At 33.9% G+C, this 21,656-nt stretch overlaps 1 protein-coding gene across 9 annotated transcripts in view; it reads left to right on the top strand.

Moving 5' to 3' along the window:
- Positions 1–21,656, top strand: part of SIRT5 (sirtuin 5) — a 102,252-nt gene that overhangs the window by 76,934 nt on the left and 3,662 nt on the right. For 5 of the 9 annotated variants that reach the window (XM_074272008.1, XM_074272000.1, XM_074271991.1 and 2 more), the window contains exons 2-8: positions 4,076–4,215; positions 6,419–6,552; positions 10,720–10,945; positions 12,870–12,957; positions 14,333–14,386; positions 16,803–16,926; positions 18,404–18,519. In XM_074272008.1, the coding sequence (XP_074128109.1) occupies positions 4,092–4,215; positions 6,419–6,552; positions 10,720–10,945; positions 12,870–12,957; positions 14,333–14,386; positions 16,803–16,926; positions 18,404–18,519 (866 nt within the window). In that variant the 5' untranslated portion in view covers positions 4,076–4,091. Of the gene's footprint in view, positions 1–167; positions 617–4,075; positions 4,216–6,418; positions 6,553–10,719; positions 10,946–12,869; positions 12,958–14,332; positions 14,387–16,802; positions 16,927–18,403; positions 18,545–21,656 lie in introns of those variants that run through there. The other 4 variants (XM_074272017.1, XM_074272049.1, XM_074272028.1 and 1 more) reach the window with 3 other exon arrangements.

Genomic DNA, 21,656 nt, shown 5'->3' on the forward strand with positions numbered 1-21,656 from the left:
TGCCGCCTCCCTCCCCTCCCGTCTCCGGGTAGGCCAGCGTAGGGGCGCTCCTTTTTTTCCGTCCGTACTTGGTTGTTTGAGTCAAATCCGCCCCATTCCTCCCCTGCTCCAATCGAAAAAGGCCTTAGGACTGCACGTGCCCAGGTCCTCTTGACCTTGACCCCAGCTGTTTACTAGGTGAAACGTGGTGTTCTCGTGCTGAGCTAGACTGCCGGCTTTCTGCTAGAAGAACGACTCGGCAAAGGCGGGGGTTGAGCGTGAGGCTATGCTGAAGATCTACGTGTCCGTTTTATCTCCCCAGAACTTTTTATTTTATATGTTGATATCACCTTCCTCCGCCAGTATCTCTCCAGAGACCAATCCTTTAAAAAACAACCATCACCGCCATAGTTTAAAAAAAGAGAAAATATAACTCAGTACAGATTTATTAAGTGCTTGTGCTGAGCTAAACAGTGGAGATACAAAGAAAAGGAGGGGAAAACACCGCCACCTTCCACAAAAACAGCCAGACCCTGGCTTCCGGGAGCTTATATTCTAATCCCCATGTGGACTGAAATGGACACTACAAATAGGTAGTTTGACGTGGGCAGTATAGCAGCCCACTAAACAAGAGAAGGTAGGAAGGTGCATTTATATCTCTTATTCACAGACAAGCCTAGTCCTATTCCAGTGCTTCTGTGTTTGTTCCTGGAAGCTGTGTTGTACTTTTTTTTTTTTTTTTCTCATTCTTCATACGTCTGCTTGGTATTAGTCTTCATTCATAGTCACCATATCCACTTTTTATCTTCATATCATCTCTGCTTCATAAGTGTTTCTGCCCTTCATCTTTTATATTCATGTTGATATTATTTTTGTTGTTTTATTGTTTTTGTTTGGGTTATTTTTTTTTGGTGGGGGGGGAGCAGTAGAAAAAGTGCTGAGGATATTTTGGTGCATAAGGAATCTATCTTTGATCTCTTTAGGACATGTACCTATGGGTAAGATCTCTGAGTCCTAGGGTATGACTGTTTTAGGTACCTTGTTACAATGACTCTACTGCCTTTCCCTTTTAACTGAACCTCACCAACTTTGCTTGGAAAAGGCAGACAGCTATGTAAAAGAATATTTCATATGAAATACAACTTTTCTTGGGCTTTTGAGCAGAATGTGGATACTACTGGCTCCCAGTATTCCTAGTTATGTGAGTATGAACATCAGGTAACTTTGCTGAGTCTCAGTTTCCTCCTTAATAAAATGAAAATGATAACATTCTTACTACTTATTGCATAGAGTTGTTGTGAGGAAAGCATTTTCCAAAACTTTATGCATTGGAGACATTGGATCATAAAGTTTCATGGGAGTGAGTCAAGTAGGATGGAAAGAACATTGGAGCTGGAGCCAGAAGACCAAATTTAAATCCAGGTTCTAGGGAAATAATTGCTGTGCCCCTCACTTTCCTCATTTGTAAAATGATTTTAACGCCATTTCCCTACAAAAGGAAATATAAAACAATTGCCACAAGAAAGAGGAAAAGGGAGTTTTCAATTATTTAATCAAAGATTGGTAACCTGCCTTCTTAAGACAATGAGCAAGGAAGTAATCACCAATAGTCCTTTCCTCTAAAACATTCATCTAAAGGTGATCATTAGCTTTATTAGTTGTGAATTAAAAAGTGAATGCATATGCATATATGTATGGGTGTACATTTATATAAATGTATGTATGCTATATATCATTGTATGTAGATTATATGCCTATACACCTGTATTTATATATTTTTTGTACTCTGATTTAATTGAAAAAATACCTCAGTGGTTTCCTATTCATCATTGATTTTTAATTCCCATAAATAATAAGGCCTTTCTTCACTTTTTTTGTAAAAACTATGAGCTCATGGATTAGTCCTCTGCATAGACTAGGGGTGAAGAAGTGATACTCTTTATGTATAAAGAAGGAACAAAATCCTGGTTTTAGCCTGTTACTTTCTTTTAGGACCTGCAATGCAGTGGCCTGCATAACAGAGATACCATGGCCTGGCAGAATATACACCAATGATACTTGTCTAGGGCACAAATTATATCTGTGTTCCTCCATCTTCACAATCAGCTGAATCTAAAATGTTATTACATGTTCAGTTGTTTTTCTGTCATCTCCAACTCTTTGTGACCCCATTTGAGGTTTTCTTGGTAAAGAGACTGGAGTGGTCTGCTATGGCCTTTTCCAGCTTATTTTACAGAAGAGAAAACTAAGGCAAAAAGAGTTAAGTGACATGCCGAGGTTCACACATCTAGTAAGTATCTGAGACCAGATTTGAACTCAGGAAGATGAGTCTTCCTGACATCAACACTATTCTCTGCACCTATCTATCCCATCTCACATTACTAATTATTATTTGTATGCCAAAAGTAATATGAAATATATCCAGGAAATAGAAAAAGTTGGCAATATAGAAGCCAGTATAGAAGGTAATAAAAATTTTGGCAGTGATGGACAGCACAAGGACTATTCTTTGGCCATCTGTAATTGGAGAATGTCTAATAAAGTTATATTTTAAATGGGATAGATTAGCTCATCTTTTAAGGGCACCTCATTTTGAATTACTTTATAAAGTAAAAATTATTTTGCAATGTGATTAAATATATTGTATTTATTTTTTATTTTTCAATTAACAAACATTTGTTTTCTTCAGCTACTTCAATTATAAAAGGAAAAATCAAATTCTTGCAACACATATACATAGCCAAACAAAACATTTCTTATCTTGGCCATGTCCAAAATAATTCACATCACAATCCATACCCTAGGTCCTTTCATTTCTTTCTCAGGAGTTAGCTCACATATTTCACCATAAGCCTTCTTAGGATTGTGGTTGGTCATTGGGTTGATCAGAGATCTTAAGTCTATAATGTTGTTCAGAAGTATATTGGAGGTAACTGAAAAGACCATGAGAACTATTTGTTAAAGACATCTTAGAAATTGGGAAGTGCTACAAATTTGGACTTTATTGATTGGTTTATTGTCTCAGCTCAGTTTTATTGTCTCATTTTTGGAAGAAATATTAATAATGTAGATTAAACATAAAAATGTGTTGTGTGTACATTTCTTCCCACCTCCCCCCCAAGCTAGTTGTTAAATATTTACTATGTTGCTTACTATATAAACTGTTCTGGTTTTGTTCACTTGGCTGTTTATCAATTCATGCAAGTCTACAAATTTTTATGAAATTGTCCTCTTTTTCATTTCTTGTGACACAGTAGTGGTCAATTACATTTGTAAACTGTGTGTTACTCATTTAGCTTATGAGTGCATCTGGATATGATTTGGAGGAAGGAAAACTCTATAGAGCTTTTTCTACCCAACCTTTTCCAAAGGAAATTGATATCTATTACAGACCCCTTGGTTAAGAATCTCATATCTAACCTCTCAGCATTTTATCTGTACCTCTTACATACATTTGTCATATTGTATGTTCTTATTATTTTAGTTATTTGGGTTCATGTTTTATCTCCCCTATGAAACTGAAAAAACTATCCTTTTGATAAATACTAAATGCAAAGCTTTATAGTCAGATACAAAAAGATAATTAAAATGTGACATCTCTTGCTTTCATGGAGTTTACAATCTGATGAAAGGTAAGAAAGGAGAAGGTAGAAAATAGGACCCATACACTAAAATAAAATACTATACAATAAATGCATATATTGATTTATGAAATATCTGTATACAGATAATAACTGTATAGAATACAGTGTAGTGAATATAAAAGGGCTTTTCAAGGAAATCAAGATATTCAGAAAAGGTATAGTAGAAGAAGTATTTGAGATAGGTCTTCAAGGATGGATAGGATGCAGAAGAAGATATTCTTGTAACTGAGATAGCATAAGCAAAGTTTGAATGAATGAATCAGTTGATTGACAAAAGCATTTAAGTGCTTCTTATGTGTCACACTGTGTAGGTGTTCTGGAGGGCAGAGGTGTGCTTTATTTACTACTATACCCTTCTTAATGCCTAAAAAATCCTATGAGTGCTTGTTGAATGAGTAGCAACAAAGTAAAGTGTTTTCTGATCATGTCCATTACATTTTTTCCTTTTCAAGAATTAAGAAAATCCTGATGAGTCTGTTCCATTTTGCAACTAGACACCTGATTCTTCAAGTGCTTCGTGAATTGGGATTGAAGCATCCTCCTGCCCATAAAACCTTAAAGATTTGTGTAGCAATGTCTCGTCCAATTTCAAGTAAGAGAACTTTATAGCTGTTCAACCCATTGCATCTTCCACATGAATTTTGAAAGATATGAAAATTATTATTGTTTTATCAGAGTTAAAGGTAGCATAAGGAAATTTGACATTTATTAACAGAATCAAATAATTATTTTTTACGTAGTAATTTTAAATATAGTATGAAATTGTTTTTAGTAGCAACAGTCTTTTAATAATCTATACTCCAGGATGAGAATTCTTTGGTTTAAAAATATCCTGGTATTCTCATACTTTCTTGCTCTCCACAAACTAATCTCAGAAATGAGCGTAATATTTGCTTCAATCAATTACAAATTATTCATATAGAAAACATGGCCAGAAAAAAAAACCAACACAAAATTATAGTTAGTAAGTCTTTAATCAAAAGAGAGCCTCTCTAGGGTATTTCTCAATATTTATCTCAGTTGGCCATGTTTATTAATGTTTGCAAATTACAGAACAAGCCTTTTGAATCCAGAATATGCTTTAAATGGTATCCATTTTTGCTCACCTAACACAAAGAACATTCATTCAGTGTTTATGATTTACTTAATAATATTTGAATTCAATTTCCATGTAGACAACTGGTAGCCAAGTGCTATTATCCTTTTAAAAATATTTTTCAACTACTTTCACATTTTCATATTGGCTTTCTTAGTGTTTTAGTAGATTAGATCAGTACAGACTGCTTCAGTGAGATCCATTATCCTTATCTGAGTTCCTCTAGGATAAACATTTCTAGTCCTAATGTAGCATTTTTAAAAAATATACTTTTCAGATGATTTCCCACAGTTATGGATGTTTCAGCAAAGGGTTGAAGTTATTGGGATCAAGTGATATGAAGGACTAGATGAAATATGAAAGTTTCTTCTAACTAGTGATTTTCAAAAAAAGAGAAGGATCCCCAAAATTCTTTTGGAGAATCTTTGGGGATATTATTTTCTTAATAATTCTGAAACAGTATCCATCTGTTAAATATTACTACTCCCTTTCCTAGCTACATATGTTTGTGAGGCTGAATTGTCTTCTTATGCTTTACCCAAAACAGCTAATCCTAAAAGATTAAATACAAAAGCAGATATGAGAATCCAGTTGTCTTTTATGAAGCCAGACTTTAAAGAAATTTGCAAAAATAAATAAAATAATGGCACTCTTTTCACTTATTTCTTTTCATTTTGGAAAATATTTTTTCATAAAATTTGTAAAAATAGTTAATATGTAATGGTTTTCTATTTTTTTTAATGAATTAAGTAATGTTTTTAATTTCTTTTATGGTAAATATTGATATAAATGACATAAACAAAAGCTCTTTGGAATCCAAAAAAACCTTTAAGAGGCTTATTACTTATTTATTAATGTTTTTTATTACTTTTATAATTAAAGGGGTTTTTTTTGACAGTACATATGCATGGGTAATTTTTTTTTTTTTACATTATCCCTTGTATTCACTTTTCCAAATTTTCCCCTCCCTCTACTCCCTTCCCTAGATGATAGGCAATCCCATACATATTAAATGTGTTACAGTATATCCTAGATACAATATATGTGTGTAAAACCAAATTTCTTATTGTATGGTAAGAATTGGATTCCGAAGGTATAAGTAACCTGGGTAGAAAGACAATAGTGCAAACATTTTCACTCATTTCCCAGTGTTCCTTCTCTGGGTGTAGCTATTTTTGTCCATCATTGATCAACTAGAACTGAATTGGATCTTCTTTATGTTGAAGATATCCACTTCAATCAGAATATATCTTCATACAATATCGTTGTTGAAGTGTATAGTGATGTCTAAGAGGCTTTTTAAAGGAGTTCTAAAACAAAAAAGTTGACAACTGCTTTATCCTTTCTTTTGCTACCACACTACATACCTCCTGGACTATAAGAGGAGTCCAGTCCCTTTCTCCTCTTGACAATAGAGTAGGCATTTCTTTTATTTTTGTTCACATACCATACAAAGTGGTGGGGCAAGAAAGTGGGAAGATAGAATCAATATATTTCAACAGTACTAGTTTTGAGACATTTATTATAGAGCCATTTGCTTTTTAGGTTAAAATACATGAGCCACTTATAAGGTATAAACTCCAAATGTTATGTTTAAGACTATAAGAAATGGGCACATCTAAATATGTGGTAATGTGTATATGTAAATGATACATTGAATTTATTTATTTATTTATTTTTGCCCCTTTTTGTGTTTTAGATATGGCAGATTTTCGGAAATTTTTTGCCAAGGCAAAGCATATAGCCATTATTACAGGGGCTGGAGTCAGTGCTGAAAGTGGTGTGCCAACATTCAGAGGACCCGATGGTTTCTGGAGAAAATGGAAAGCTGAGGTTGGTATTGCATTTAAAAATTTAAAAGTATTCTTTGACTATTCTGATGACTGATTTTTAGGTTTCAGTTCACCCATAAAAAGATGACAAAAAAGGAAATAACAAATGTTATGGATTGGGAGAGAACAGTCATACTCCTGCACTGTGGCCCGTCCTGTGAATTGGTCCAGTTATTCTGGAAAGTATAATAATTTGGACAAAAAGTCTCTGTGTATGTGCATGTTGTATGTTTTATGCCACTACTAAGTATATATTCCCCTCCCTACAAACAGGTAAAAAATCTGATGTAAAGTTGTTGGTAGGTACAAAAATATTTATGCCCACACATATCTTATCAAAAAACCCCTGAAAATACAGTGAGTTGTTGTTCAGTTGGATCTGAACGATCCCATTTGGGGTTTTCCTGGCAAAGAGACCAGAGAGGTTTGCCATTTTCCTCTCCAGCTCATTTTACAGATGAGGAAATTGAGGCATGAAGTTAAGTGACTTGCGTAGGGTCCCACAGTAAGTATCCAAGGTTAGACTGAACTCATGAAGTGTTTTGTACTCCAGCATTCTATTCGCTGCATAACCTAGAGGAACTGATAAAAAATGTAATGGAACTGTGCCATAAAAAGTGACAAAGAGAGACAAATTTATAGAAAACTATAAAAACTTATGTGAATTGGTAGAGTGAAATGAGTAGAAACCAAGAAAGCAATTTATACAATAACTATAATAACATAAAGGAAAATAATTTGGAATGATCTGAAGATTCTTGAAAAATCAATGTGCCAACTCAATAGACTAAGGATAAAGCATGCCTTCCAGCTTTTGGCAGAGAAGAAACTCTGAGGGTCTTTCCCTCCAGATTGATTCTTTTAAAACTAACTGGCCCAAAGCATTAACTGGTTTGCCTCAATTCTTACCTAGCTTTTAATAACTGAATGGGCGTGGACTCAGACAAACTGAGCTTTAGGACCTTAGCTTAAAAAAGTCCAAGTCTCCCACTGCCTCTGGGGCCACCAGGACCATTACCAGTGTCACCTCTGTCTTGCTGCTGGACTTGAATGATTCTGGAGTAGAGAATGGGGCCAATGACTTTGGACAGTTCTGCCTCACTTAAATCCAATTCACACACAAGTCAAGACATCACCCTTCTGATGTCATTGGACCTCTTTGAGATCAAAGGACAAACAACAACAACGATGGACTAGAGATGACTAATGAGACATATTTTTCAGATTTGACCAGTGTGCAAATTAGTTTTGCTTGACTAGATTTAGTTGTTTCAAGGAAGAATTTTTATTTGGGAATAGGAGATTGAGTTGAACCGAGAAATCAATAATAATAAGTTGGGAAAGGAAATGAATGAAAAGAATGTCAATAAAACGCTTACAAATATACAGAATAGAGCAGCAGGCAATTTAGAAGAGGAAATAAATATGGCAATGCTGCCATTATGTTAAATTTATTATGTGCTTTATAATTTTCACTTTTTAAGTATTTATCTTCTCTTTTCTACCTTTCTCTCCTATTGAAAAAGAAAAAAGAAAATAAAAAACTCTTCTAACAAATGAAAATATACTTTTAAAAAGATTTATGTAATAAGCAATTTTGTATACAACCTTCTTTGCTTTGTATATGCTTACATTTCTAATAAATTTCATAGTTAATAAGGTAATTAGCTGATTTGCAATTGCTATTATTTAGATAAATTTTTTTTGCAATTGATATTTAGGTTTAGGTTTAGGTCAGATTATGGAGGACCTTGCTTTCAAGGTTGAGGAGTTTAAACTTTGTGCTGTAGGAAATGAGCAGCCCTTGAAATTTTTTTTTTTTTTTTGACAAGATAGGAGCATGAGCAAAGTGATGCATTAGGAAAATTTATCTTACCAATATAGGATGAATTACAGTGGGGAAATACTATAGACAGGGAATACTAGTTGGGAGATGATTAAATAGTCTAAAGTAATAAAAGCTATGAACAAAGAAGTATTGATGAAAATATTAAGAAAGAGATGGTTAGAGGAACTATTTTTAAAAAAGAATCAAAGATAAGGGAAAAATAATGACAAATGTTGGAGGGGATTTGGGAAAACTGGGACATGCATTGTTGAAGTTGTGAAATGATCCAACCATTCTGGAGAACAATTTGGAACTATGCCCAAGGGATTATAAAACTATGCATACATACCCTTTGTTCCAGCAGTATCACTACTGGGTCTGTATCCCAAGGAAATCATAAAGAGAAAGGATCCATATGTGCAAAAATGTATCAGCTCTTTTTGTGGTAGCAAAAAATTGGGAAGTGAGTAGATGGCCATCAATTGGGGAATGGCTAGATAAGTTATGGTATATGAAAGTAATGGAATATTATTGTTCTGTAAAAAAAGTTGAACAAGCTAATTAGAAAAGCGTGGATAGATATACACAACAGATGCTGAGTGAAACAACCAAGAATTCATTCATTGTACACAGTAAGAGCAAGATTGTGTGATTATCAGCTATCAAAGACTTGATTCTTCTCAGTTGTTCAATGATCCAAGTCAATCTCAATAAACTTTGGATAGAAAACACCTATAGAGAGAGAACTATGGAAATTGAATGTAAATCAACACATGCTATGTTCACTTTTTTTTTCTTTTTTTCTGGGTTTTTTTTCCCCCTCTCATGGTTTTTCCTTTTTTTTTTTCCCCTGATTTTTCTCTCCCAACATGATTCATAAAGAAATAAATATTTCTAAAAAAAAATTAATGTAAATGTATAACCAGAAAAATAAAGAAAAAATAATTAGGACAACTTGATGATAAATTAGATGTTCTGGGGCCAAAGGATAAATTTGAGGAAAGGGCTAAATATAACAGGTTGGGCACTTGAGTGTCAAATTAATGACATCATTGAAAAAGTAAGAAAGGAGAACAGATTTTCTGATGGAAAAATGTTTAAGAATAGAAATATTCCTAGAAAATTTAAGTGAAAAGCTAGAGGAATAACTTTGTTTAATCCTTCTCAAAAATAACTGGAAAATATCCACAGAAAGACATGCCAAAACAATTTCAGAAGTCATACTAGAAATATCAAAAGAAAAATCCTAAAGTATATGGTTCAATGGAAGACAATTACCCAAGAAATTAAAGGAAGAACACATAAATTTTTTTAAGCCACAAGAAAATTAAAATCAGGAGTCAATATTTTCTTTTAAATCCCCTGAAGATTATAGACATTTCAAAGGGGAAAATGCCAAGGATCAGGCAAATAAAGACTGCCATGAAGAATTTGAAAATATCTTTTTTTTTTTTTTTTTTTGTTAGACAATTGGGGTTAAGTAATTTGCCCAGGATCACATAGCTACTGAATATTAAGTGTCTGAGGTTACATTTGAACTCAAGTTCTCCAGGGCAGGTGCTGTATTCACTGCATCATCTAGCTGCCCCAGAATTTGAAAATATCAATGGGTACAAGAAAAAAGCAGTATTAATGAAAAGTACAATGATTGTATTGTTTTTTTATTTATATATATAAAACTTAAGTTTTTAATAATGAATTTGATAAGCATCCACAAACATAAGCATCTCATGTACAAAACAAAACAGGATTGCATATAAAACTATGAATCTAATATGTGTAGCTTATTTTTCAATCATCTATATTAAATTTATCATGGTAGTATCTAGCCCATGTCTGAAGAATATATGTTTAATATTGCTGTCATACTCTATGATCTCTTCCAAGAGATAGAGCTCCCCAGTTGGGAGCATGGAATGCTTTTATGATATTTGATATTAGAGAAGAAAAATGAGTTCCTAGAAGGAAGAAAACAAAAACAAAACAAACAAAAAAAAACCTCTTAAATTAGTATCCATTCAAGGGGGCAGCTAGGTGGCTCAGTGGATAGAGCACCGCCCTGAATTCAGGAGGACCAGAGTTCAAATCTAGTCTCAGACACTTAACACTTCCTAGCTGTGTGACCCTGGGCAAGTCACTTAACCCCAGCCTCAGAAAAAAGAAAAAAAAAAATTTAGTATTCATTCCAAAGGGATACATAAACCTAAAGAGGCACATAGTTCTGAACCTAGATCCTTAAGAAAAGTAAGACGTATTGCCTAGTCCCCCACTTCTTGTCTCTCTTCTAGAGATGGGGTTGACTAATCCCATTTTGATAGTTCATGTGTATTTCTCCACTAGGATCTAGCCACCCCTGAGGCTTTTATGCGGAATCCTTCTCTAGTGTGGGAGTTCTACCACTATCGTAGAGAATTGATGCTGAAGAAGCATCCCAACTCAGCCCATGTGGCCATTGCAGAATGTGAAGCCCGGCTAACTGGTCAAGGAAGGCGTGTGGTGGTCATCACTCAGAACATTGATGAGCTTCATTACCGAGCAGGCACTAAGAACCTCTTAGAGCTTCATGGTAAGGAGTCTGCCCTGCGCAAGATGATTTGCTCAGCTCCATACCACAATTTGGATAATGTGCATTTTTCATCTGCTTTATTTTTCTATTTTGGATGGTCAAACTGATCTCTTTGGGGAAATTATGTATTCTTTAATTACCAGTTAAGTTTAAATTACTTATAAGGAGGGGCATCTAGGTGATATAGTGAATAGAGCACCAGCCCTGAAGTCAGGAGGACCTGAGTTCAAATTTGGCCTCGGACACTTAACACTTCCTAGCTGTATGATCCTGTGTAAGTCACTTAACCCCAACTGCCTCAGCAAAAAAAAAATACATATATACATATAAAAGGATTAATGGGTTATTTTTTTCAGAGCATTTGTATTATCTCATAGAACTAAGGAAATAAATGAGTCAATAATGGAAAGTAATGGGTATTTTAGAGGGCAGGCAACAGGTCTGCCAAAATTTAGGTGACCCATTCCTTTTGGACATAAGGCAGTCCTAGTAGTAGCAAGTATTAGGTTTATACAATGCTTCCCTTCTTCATTTTGCTGAGATCATCTAAATTACTGAGTGCTTATAGAAAAACTAATAGACTAAGTACTATAGAAATCTACTATGTGCCTAGCATTACAACAATTGGGTTTTTTTGGTGCTCTTTTTATTTTCATGTAGTGACATTGAATATAAATAGTAAGAAAGACATTTTACCTAAAAATTCTTTCCCCCTCTATCACTACTGTTTCTTGTTCCAAGTAACATCACTGAACTTTTTTTTAAGCAAAACTTAATTTTAATAGACAAAACTGTCAATTAAAAAAAAATCCCTATTTGGACATTTTTCAAATATAATCCCTGCCCAAGAGGAGCTAAAATCTTATTGGAGAGACAAGGCATATATATATATACCTAAAAATTCTTTCCCCCTCTATCACTACTGTTTCTTGTTCCAAGTAACATCATTGAACTTTTTTTTAAGCAAAACTTAATTTTAATAGTCAAAACTGTTAATTTAAAAAAAAACCCTATTTGGACATTTTTCAAATATAATCCCTGCCCAAGAGGAGCTAAAATCTTATTGGAGAGACAAGGCATATATATATTTGAAATGTTTAACATTTGTCAGAGGCTTGGATAAATAAATAGATTATGTGATTGTTTATTTTTCAGATGTCACAAACCTAGGATAAATAGCTGACATCCTAGATGAAAGTCAGGATCCAAAAAGATCTTGACAGGTTAGAAATTAGATTGACTATAATGAGATAAAATTCAGTATAGGTACATGCAAGGTCTTGCATTTGAATATGACATAAGTGTGAGATGAAAATTAATAAACATTGCCAAGCTTACCAATCAAAATATCATCATAGAAATCAATTCAGGTTATATATCAACATCTTCTAAGATGCTGTGCTGAAGAGTAGAGCAACAAACTCTACCCACAGTCTTCCTTTGTAGCGGCCTCCCTTTTATAATTTATTTTATTGGCTTCAGTTTTCCAGCCGTTTATTTCCCATCAACTGCTCTGTTTGGTTTTGATTCCTCCAAAATCTTGTCCTATCGAGGATAACCTTTAGCAAGCCCGCCTCCCACCTACCCACACACATAGCTTTTCAGTTTCCTTTTGTGCATTGCCTTTCCTTATTAGATTATAAGCTTCCTGTGAAACATTTTGGCATCCCCAGTGCCTGGCACATAGTAAGTGCTTAATATTTACAAACTATGGTAGTGATTGTGACTGTGAGGAGCCTACACTCTTACAGTTACATGGAAGACCAGGTAAAAGAGGGAATGATGACGGAGATAGAGCAGTGGTGCTCAAACAAAATCAAGACTTCTCTAAAGTCCTTGCTAGCTTTGAAAGCCTGTGTTCAGAAGTAGAATCACTTTTTACCTTATCAAGAATGGTGATTATTATTTGATTTATGTTTTTCAGGCAGTTTATTTAAAACTCGATGCCTCAGTTGTGGAAATGTAGCAGAGAATTACAAGAGTCCAATCTGTCCAGCTTTAGATGGAAAAGGGTAATTATACTACACTGTTAAAAAACAAAAAAGGTATAAAAGGAATATGCTATAATGCTGTTATCCTTTTCTCAGTAGATGTAGGGGAAGAGTCATTTGAAAGCTTTATTCATGGCTTTTAAACCCCAAGATTTGCTCATAGTGTAGGATGACTTAAGAAGGTACCCAAAATAAAAAAAAAAAAAAAAAAAGAAAAAGAATTTAAACAGGATTAGTATTTAATACAGAGTGTCCCAGAAGTCTTAATACAATTCTAAGCTTTGATAATTTAATAAGTATTTTAAGCTTTTTTAAAACTAAAAGTTTTAATGGCTTAAGACTTCAATAAGACTTTTGGATGCCCTGTTTCAATGACTATAGAGCTAATTGATGTTATTTGTCCTTTAGTCTGTCTCTCTCTCTTTTTTATTATAGCTTTTATTTATAAGATATATGCATGGGTAATTTTTTAGTATTGACCCTTGCAAAACCTTCTCTTCCAATTTTTCCCCTCCTTCTCCCACTCCCTCCCCCAGATTGTCCTTTATTTTCAATGAGGACCATGATATCAGGGAGGCGATGCCATGACTTACAAGTGAGTTGGATTTCAGTAAGGGAGGGCTGGACATGGTCACCTGCCTCACTTTCCCCTCCAGAGCCATCTGGGTCCAGTGGCAAGGTATAGATTAGGACGACTGGAGATGGCTCTCAATGATAAAGCTAGTATTCAGTAAATTTTACATTCAGTAAAATATAAAAACCTAATGATCCCATGTAGCTGTTAGAGGAAGGAGTTTTCAGTTTATGTAAGTGATATTTATTCTCATTTAAGTATTACAATAGAAATCTATTCTCTCTAGACTATTGAAATAGCCTCCTAATAGGTCTCTCTGCCTCAAGTCTTTCTCCATTCTAACCCTCTTATTCATAGGTATCAAAAATTTTTCCTAAAGCTCAGTTCTGACCATTGATGAACTTCAATAGTTCCCTACTGCCTCTAGGATCAAATATAAGCTACTATCTTTGGCATATAAACCCTTGGTTTGTCCCTGTGCTTAGATTGCTCTCCCTTCTTACTATGTTTCTTAGAATCTCTAGTTTCCTGAGGAACCTACGTAGGCCAAAGCCCACCAGATGCATGAAGCTTTTCCTTATTCTCCATAGCTTCTAGGTCCTCTTTCCTTCGTTCCCCATCAAAATTATCTCATATTTATTTTATTTTTTATATCTATATGGGCATGTTATTCCACTCTACAGAGTGGAATTCTACAGAATGTAAGCTTCTTGAAGGCATGGACTTTTGTCTTTGTATTCACGATGCTAGAGTAGTGCCTGGTACAAGTAGGTACTTCATAAAGGCTGGTTGATTGACTGATTGATCTTATTTTAACTCTAGTGCCCCAGAACCTGATGTTCCAGAGGCCCAAATCCCAGTTGAAAAGCTTCCTAGGTGAGTAAATATTATCTAATGTTCCAGAAAAGCAGGAAGAAAAAACCAGGGACAGAATCTGGACGTTTGTTTAGGTCTGTCTTTGTTTAGTTAGTGAAAACTAGCCTTTGTCAAAGAAGAGAAATATTTGTTGCTTCTTAATTCCCATTCTTTTTTGTTGTTTTGGGGACTACAGGTACTCTCAGGAAGTACTTATGCTGTGAATAAACTTTTATTCTCCTTTTCTGAACTTCCATTTACCCTTTGTGGAATCAAAGCTGAAGCAGATGGCATAATATCTCTTCCACCTCTAACTCTATGATTCTTTTATAGGGAGGCATTAAAAACAATTAGAGAATTGATATAATGAAATATGGGTACAATGCCAAAGAAAACTATGTAGATTTTCAAAAACTATTTCCAAGAGTGTTTCAAGATAATTTTCAAGGAAGTAGACACAAATCATGACAAGATAAAATGAAAGGAAATACAAATTAAGAAAATACAGTTAGTAGGGGGACAGGTAGATGGCAAAATATCAGGCCTGGAATAAGGAGGATCCCAGTTCAAATCCTGAAGCAACTTAATTTAATAGCTGTGTGAGCCTGTGCAAGTCACTTAACACTGTTTTCCTCATCTGTAAAATTAACTGGAATGGCAAATACTCCAATATCCTTGCCCCCAAAAAATCCCAAATGAGTTTATAAAGAATGGATGTGACTGAACAACAAAAACAAATAGCAGCTAAAAATTAATACTATATGGAGAAGCTATAAATAAGAAGGTTTTTTTTTTTAATTCCTTCCTTGAGAAATCAGGATTTGATATATTAAAAGAAATTCTTTACGTTTTTGTTTATCATGGACCCATTTTTAAAAGAATATCCTAAATGCATAAAATAAAATAAATAGGATTATAAAAGAAATCAAACATATTTTTGAAGTCCAACTATCCAAAAAAAATTTTTTTTTAAATTTGAGAACCCTATATTAAGACACCCAATCTGAGAAGGTACATAGCAGTGATATGATGAAAATGGTATTGGGACGAGGAGAAAAGGGAAGGAAATCAATATAATAGTTATTTCTAATAAATTAGACTGAAAAAGAGATAGAAGAAAGACCAGTTAGTAATCTTGTATGGTAGTAATAAAGATAGTAATAAAAATTTCAGTTTATGTGGATTTCCCAAATTTTGTTATTGTTGAGTCACTTTTAGTCATTCTGACTCTTTATGACCATCTTTGTCATTTCCTTCTCTGGCTGCTTTAATAGATGAAGAAACTGAGGCAAACAGGATTAAGTGATTTGCCCAGAGTCACATAGCTTGAAAGTGTCTGAGGTCAGACTTGAATTCAGGAAGATGAGTCTTCCTGACTCCAGGCCCAACACTCTATCCGCTGTGCCATCAGGCTGCCCCCATGCCAAATACAATAGATAGATAGACGGACAGATGGTTGGGTAGGTAGGTCATCAGTAGATAGGTAGATACATACATACATACATACATAGATGGATGCATGGATATGAAAAATAGATACTTCATACTTCTGTTATTTTATAGAAAAGGAAAAGCAGAGCATAGAGAGATTAAGTGGTTTTCCCATGTCAGCTGGAAACAGGATTTGTACCAGGTATTTCCTAACTCTGAATTGTTCTTTCCTTCTTTTCCATAATCCAAGGTTGAGTGATGAGCATCTAGACTATTGTGGGAGCTAGATTAGAAAGAGGAAGAAGGCTGATTCAGAGAGATATGCTTAAGCACTTAGGTGGATTTGTGATCTCATTAGTGGATCTCCTTCCTCCTTCCACTTCCTAACTACATGGTCCTTCACATCCTTCTCAGTTCTTCTCTGTATTTGTTTTCTGCAAGAAGGCTCAGTGCACTAGAGGAACATCTCAGAACAGCGATATGACGTAAGATACATAATATATTTATGAGTATTCTTGATGTGAAGGGACCCAGCACCAGTCTAGGTAATGACAGAGAGGCTCATCCTAAAAATTCTCCACCAAGGGATATTTTCGCTTTTGTTTTGCCAAATATTACATTAGTATTCCTGAAACATGAGAGGTTGTTGAGAAATTAATGGGGAAAAGGTTGTGTGCAAAGAAGTGAGGTGAGTTTAAAATGAATTTAAAGCCTGAATTACTAGGAACAAAATGGTGCTCGGGAGGAGGAGGCAAAAGATTGTCAAGAAAAGCCATATTGGATATACAACAACCAAAGAGTAAGTTCACTGCCTGAAGGAACAATCAAAATATACACAGTGACATATTGTGATATACATAGGCCAGAGAAGTATATTCTTCAATATTAGTGCAAATGCAGAATTCGTGGAGTAAGTGTGAATGGGGGTTGTGAGCAGGCATTAACTTTATTCTTTGTGTCAGAGCTAGGATCTCAGCAGCCAGTTGAGTAATATCTACATTCACAGATGTGAAGAAAAAGATTGCATTGGCCCCCTTCGGCCCCATGTGGTATGGTTTGGAGAAAATCTGGACCCTAGCATTCTTGACAAGGTCAACAGAGAGCTTGCTCTCTGTGACTTATGTTTAGTGGTAAGTGTTTTTCTCCTTATTCAGTCCAAGTATTTTCTAAAACTTGCCATAAAGTTCTCTAGGAATCCAAAAAGAAAAAGTGTACCAAGGTCTTCTACCAAAAAACAAAGCAGAGATTAAATGTTCATTTTTTTTAAAAATAGTATTAACTTACAGATACAAAAATTTATGAAACAAAAAAGAAATGGAGAGCATTAGAAGGTATAAAATGGATAACCTTATATTAAAAAGGTTTTGTACAAATAAAACTGATGTGGCCAAGATTAGAAGGAAAGCAGAAAATTTTGGGGGAATTTATAGGCCTCAAAGAGAGGTCTCATCTAAGATATGTAGAAAACTTTGTCTAATAAGAAAATGAATCATTCCCCAGTTGATAAATGGCCAGAGAATATGAACCAGGCAGGTTTTTTGATGAAAAAATGAAAATAATATATAGTTAAATGAAGAAATGTTCGGATCATTATTGATTAGAGAGATGCAACTTAAAACAACTTTGAGATATCTTATACTTTTCAAATTGGCTAACATAATAGAAAGGGAAAATGACAAATGTTGGAGGAGTTGTGGAAAAATTGGGACACTGATACTATTTATACAACTCTGATTTGATCCAACTATTTTGGAGCACAATCTGAAATTATGTCCAAAGAGTTTTAAAACTGTGTATGTCCTTTTACCCAGTAATAAAATGATCAGGGAAAAAGGAAATAAATCTGCATGTTCTAAAATGTTTATAGCAATTTTCTTTGTGGTGGCAAAGAACTGGAAATTGAGGGAATACCATCAATTGGGAAATGGCTAAACAAGTTGTGATTTGTGATTGTGATGGAATACAACAATGAGTTGGTCGATTATAGAAAAACATGGAAAATTTTGCATGAAATATTGAACAATGAAATGAGCAAAACCAAGAGAAGGTTGTATACAGCAATATTGTTCTAAGAACAACTATGAAAACTAAGATATTTTGAGTATTACAAATACTCAGATCAACTATAAATGTCCTAGAAAGGAAGATGCTATCTCCCTCCAGAGCAAAGGACTGATAAATAGAAGTATAGGTAGTATGGTTTTACAGATCTATCAAATGCTGGCCTTCTCTAATGTGGAGTAGGGAAGGAATGAAGAAAGGACACAGCTTGAAACTTAAAATGTAACAAAAAATGAATTTAAAAAATTTTAAATAGCATTAAAATATAAAAGATTAGACATGATATTCCTATAGCCTTTAATACAATTTTAGAAAGTTTCCAATCTTTTTTTTTTTTTTCATCTTGTATAACTAGAAAATAATTATATAATTTTCTGTTTTGTTGTTCTTGTTGAATACTTCTCCCTCTGTATCTATTCTTGGCTGTTGCCATGCACCTGGATCCCCAACCCTGTCAGAGTTTGTGGAATTGGGGAAATGGGGGTGGAAATAAACTAGCTGACAGCAGTGTAAAATAATTGTCTCTTTGATCCCATTGCTTTCTAGGTGGGAACTTCCTCTCTGGTTTATCCTGCAGCTATATTCGCGCCACATGTATCAGCTAGGGGAGTACCAGTGGCCGAATTTAACACGACAACTACCCCTGTTACACAAAACTTCAGGTAAAGGCATGAAAAGAGGGGCAGAGTGTGGCAGTTGTGTCTGCAATGACTTGATCATTTCATGTCTGTACTCAAGGAAGAGAACACAGAGAGGGACCAATTTTGAAAGCTAATCTATATTAGCCATTATGAAAGATCAGAATAACTACTGCAACAGATATTTAACTACTGTTAGTCATTTTGAATATTAAGAGAAATATTCTGTTATTTAAATTTATAAATAGAAATGAATTGAAAATGATTTTTTCAGCCAATTTAGTTTTGGGATTTTGTTGTTTAGTTCCCTATAAGCTGACATTTAGAATCCCTAAGTAAATACTGTGTGTGTGTGTGTGTGTGTGTGTGTGTGTGTGTGTGTGTGTGTGTGTGTGTATATATATATATATATATATATAAAAACTTTTAAGTTCACATGTGTTAGAATTCTTACAAGGTGCTAAGTAAGTGGAATTGATAGAGACAATAATTATCTAATTTAGCATGGTTCAGTATGATTGATCTGATCCTATAAGGAGATGTTATGGGCCAGAACTTGAAACAAGGTACTAAGTGGAATTGAGGAGACAATGGTTAAATATAATTTAGCATTGATTTAATCCTACAGCAAATAATGGTTTCCTAGCGATATAATGATTGGTGTATACTCAGTGTGGAACATATAAGGAGGAGCTCTCAGGGCTAAAAGGAGAAGCCCACTAGAATCTCTCGGAGCCTCAGCCAGGATTCAGTTGAGGAGATTCAGAAGCCAGAGAAGGCAGCTTAAGCTCTCAGAACCAAGACTATAGAAGGCCTCCAGAAAACTAGTCAAACCCAAAGTGAAGGAGATAAGACTTTGAAGGAGACAATAAAGGATTTGGACTTTAACTCCTGGCTGCATTTGGGGTGATTACTCTGAACTGAAACTAAGGCTGCCTCCAGAAGCCCCCCAAGAAACCTGCTCCCAGAAAACATTACATTTTAGAGAAGAATATTATACACATGTGTGATTTTTATATATATATGTAGTATATATACTATATATTAATATATATAATGTGTATAATGTATACATACTATTATATATATTATACATATGTGTATTATCACACATGTGAACTTAAAGCTTTCATTTTTCTTGCATTTCTTATTTTTTTAAAGATTGGTGATTGCTGGTAACTTTTAAATTAAAAAAAAAAATTAGTCTCTCCCTTTTATTTACTTTTTACTAAGCAAATTAAAAAAAAAAAAAAAAAACACTGTCCTGAATATATAGGTGCATAATCTGAAAAAAAAAAAATTCTTACATTAGCCATGTTTGAAAATGTTTATGTCTCTATATTTTAAGTTCATCACATTTCTAAGAGGTGTTTCTACTTCATTAGACTCATGGTTTATCATGCATCACCATGATCTTTCCAAGTTGTTTTTCTCTGCAAGTTTTGTTATCATTGTATGGTTCTGTTAATTCTAGTCTATATTAGTTCATGGAAATCTTACCAGTTCACTCTGAAACTGTCCATTTTATCATTTATTTTTTTTTTTGGCTGAGGTAGTTGGGGTAAGTGACTTGCCCAGCATCACACAGCTAGAAAGTGTTGTGTCTTGAGGCCAGATTTGAACAAGGGTCCTCCTGACTTCAGGGCTAGTGCTCTATCCACTGTGCATTTTATCATTTCTTATAGTGCAAATATCTTCCTTTATATTCACATACTTAGCTATTCCCCAATAACAAGATACTATTATGGTTTCCAATTCTTGGCCACCACATGACATAAATGTGTTTGTCCATATAAATCCTTTTCTTTTTTTCTTTTGTTTGGGCAGGGTATAGTGAGTCAATAAATGTTTATTAAACACCCACCATGTGTGCCAGGCACTCTCCTAAGTGCTGGAGTTGCAAAAAGAGACAGCTACTGCCTTTTTTTTTTTTTTTTTTCATAGAAATGAGTACTGAATTTTGTCAAAAGCCTTTTTTAGAATTTATTGATTGAATCATATAGTTTTTATTATTTATATTATTAAAGAGCTTTATTATATTTATGGTTTTCTTTGCATTCATGTAAACCCAATTCTTCAGATAAACCCAATTAGGTCATAGTATATCATCTTTTTAATATGTTGTTGCAGCCTCCTTGCTAACATTTATGTTTATATAAATGTTAATTGATGTTGATCTGTAATTTTTTTTGCTCCCATTTATCTCTTCTCAGCTTAGGTATCAAGACCTTATTTGTACCGTAGAAAAATATTGTAAAGGGTGCCTTCTTTTCTTGTTATTGTAGATAATTGATGTAGTATGAAAAATAATTATTCTTTGAGGGATTCACAGAATTCACATGTAAATCCAGACTCTTTGGGACTCCATTTATATTTTGCTCAATTTCTGTTTCTCATATTGGGTTATTTAAATTTAAATCTGTTAGCATACACATACACATATATGAAATGTGTATATAATATATACTTACAAAAATATACACATAATTCATATATGTGTGTGTATATATCCTCAGTTATCAATTTTGTTGACATATAATTAAGCAAAATGGTTTCTGATAATTTCCTTTAATTCCTCTTTAATTAATGAGTTTTCATTTTAAATTTTTATGGGAATTTGGTTTTTTCTGCCTATTTATCAAGTTAGCTTTTTTATCTATTCTTTTTATTAAATAACTCCTTTTATTTTTGCTTTGTTTTATTAATCTCTTTAATTTAAAGAATTTCTACTTTATTTAGTTGATGATTTTTTACTTGTTCAAGTTGGTTTTTTTTTTTTTAACTTTCATGCCTAGTCCATTGTTGTTGGTTTTGTTTTTGAAAGTGTTGAGATAAAAAAATTTCTCCTCAAAACTACATTAGTAGTATCCCTTCAGTTTTGATTTGTTCTTTTATTTGTCATTCTCTTTTATGAGATTTTTTTCTATTGTTTCTGTAATTTGTTCTTTGATCCACCAATTATTTTAGTACATCCTTTAAGGCCTTTCCTGAATAAAATTTTTATTTTTTATTGTGTTGTGATCGATAAATTATGATTTAAGGGACAGCTAGGTGATGCAGTGGTTAGAACACCAGCCCAGATTTTAAAAAAATATTATGATTTAAATATTTCATTTCTGCATTTTTTTGGTTAGGTCTTTCTGCTCCAATATATAGTCAAT

Source organism: Sminthopsis crassicaudata, chromosome 1 (genome assembly GCF_048593235.1).
Source record: "Sminthopsis crassicaudata isolate SCR6 chromosome 1, ASM4859323v1, whole genome shotgun sequence".
NCBI lineage: Eukaryota > Metazoa > Chordata > Mammalia > Dasyuromorphia > Dasyuridae > Sminthopsis > Sminthopsis crassicaudata.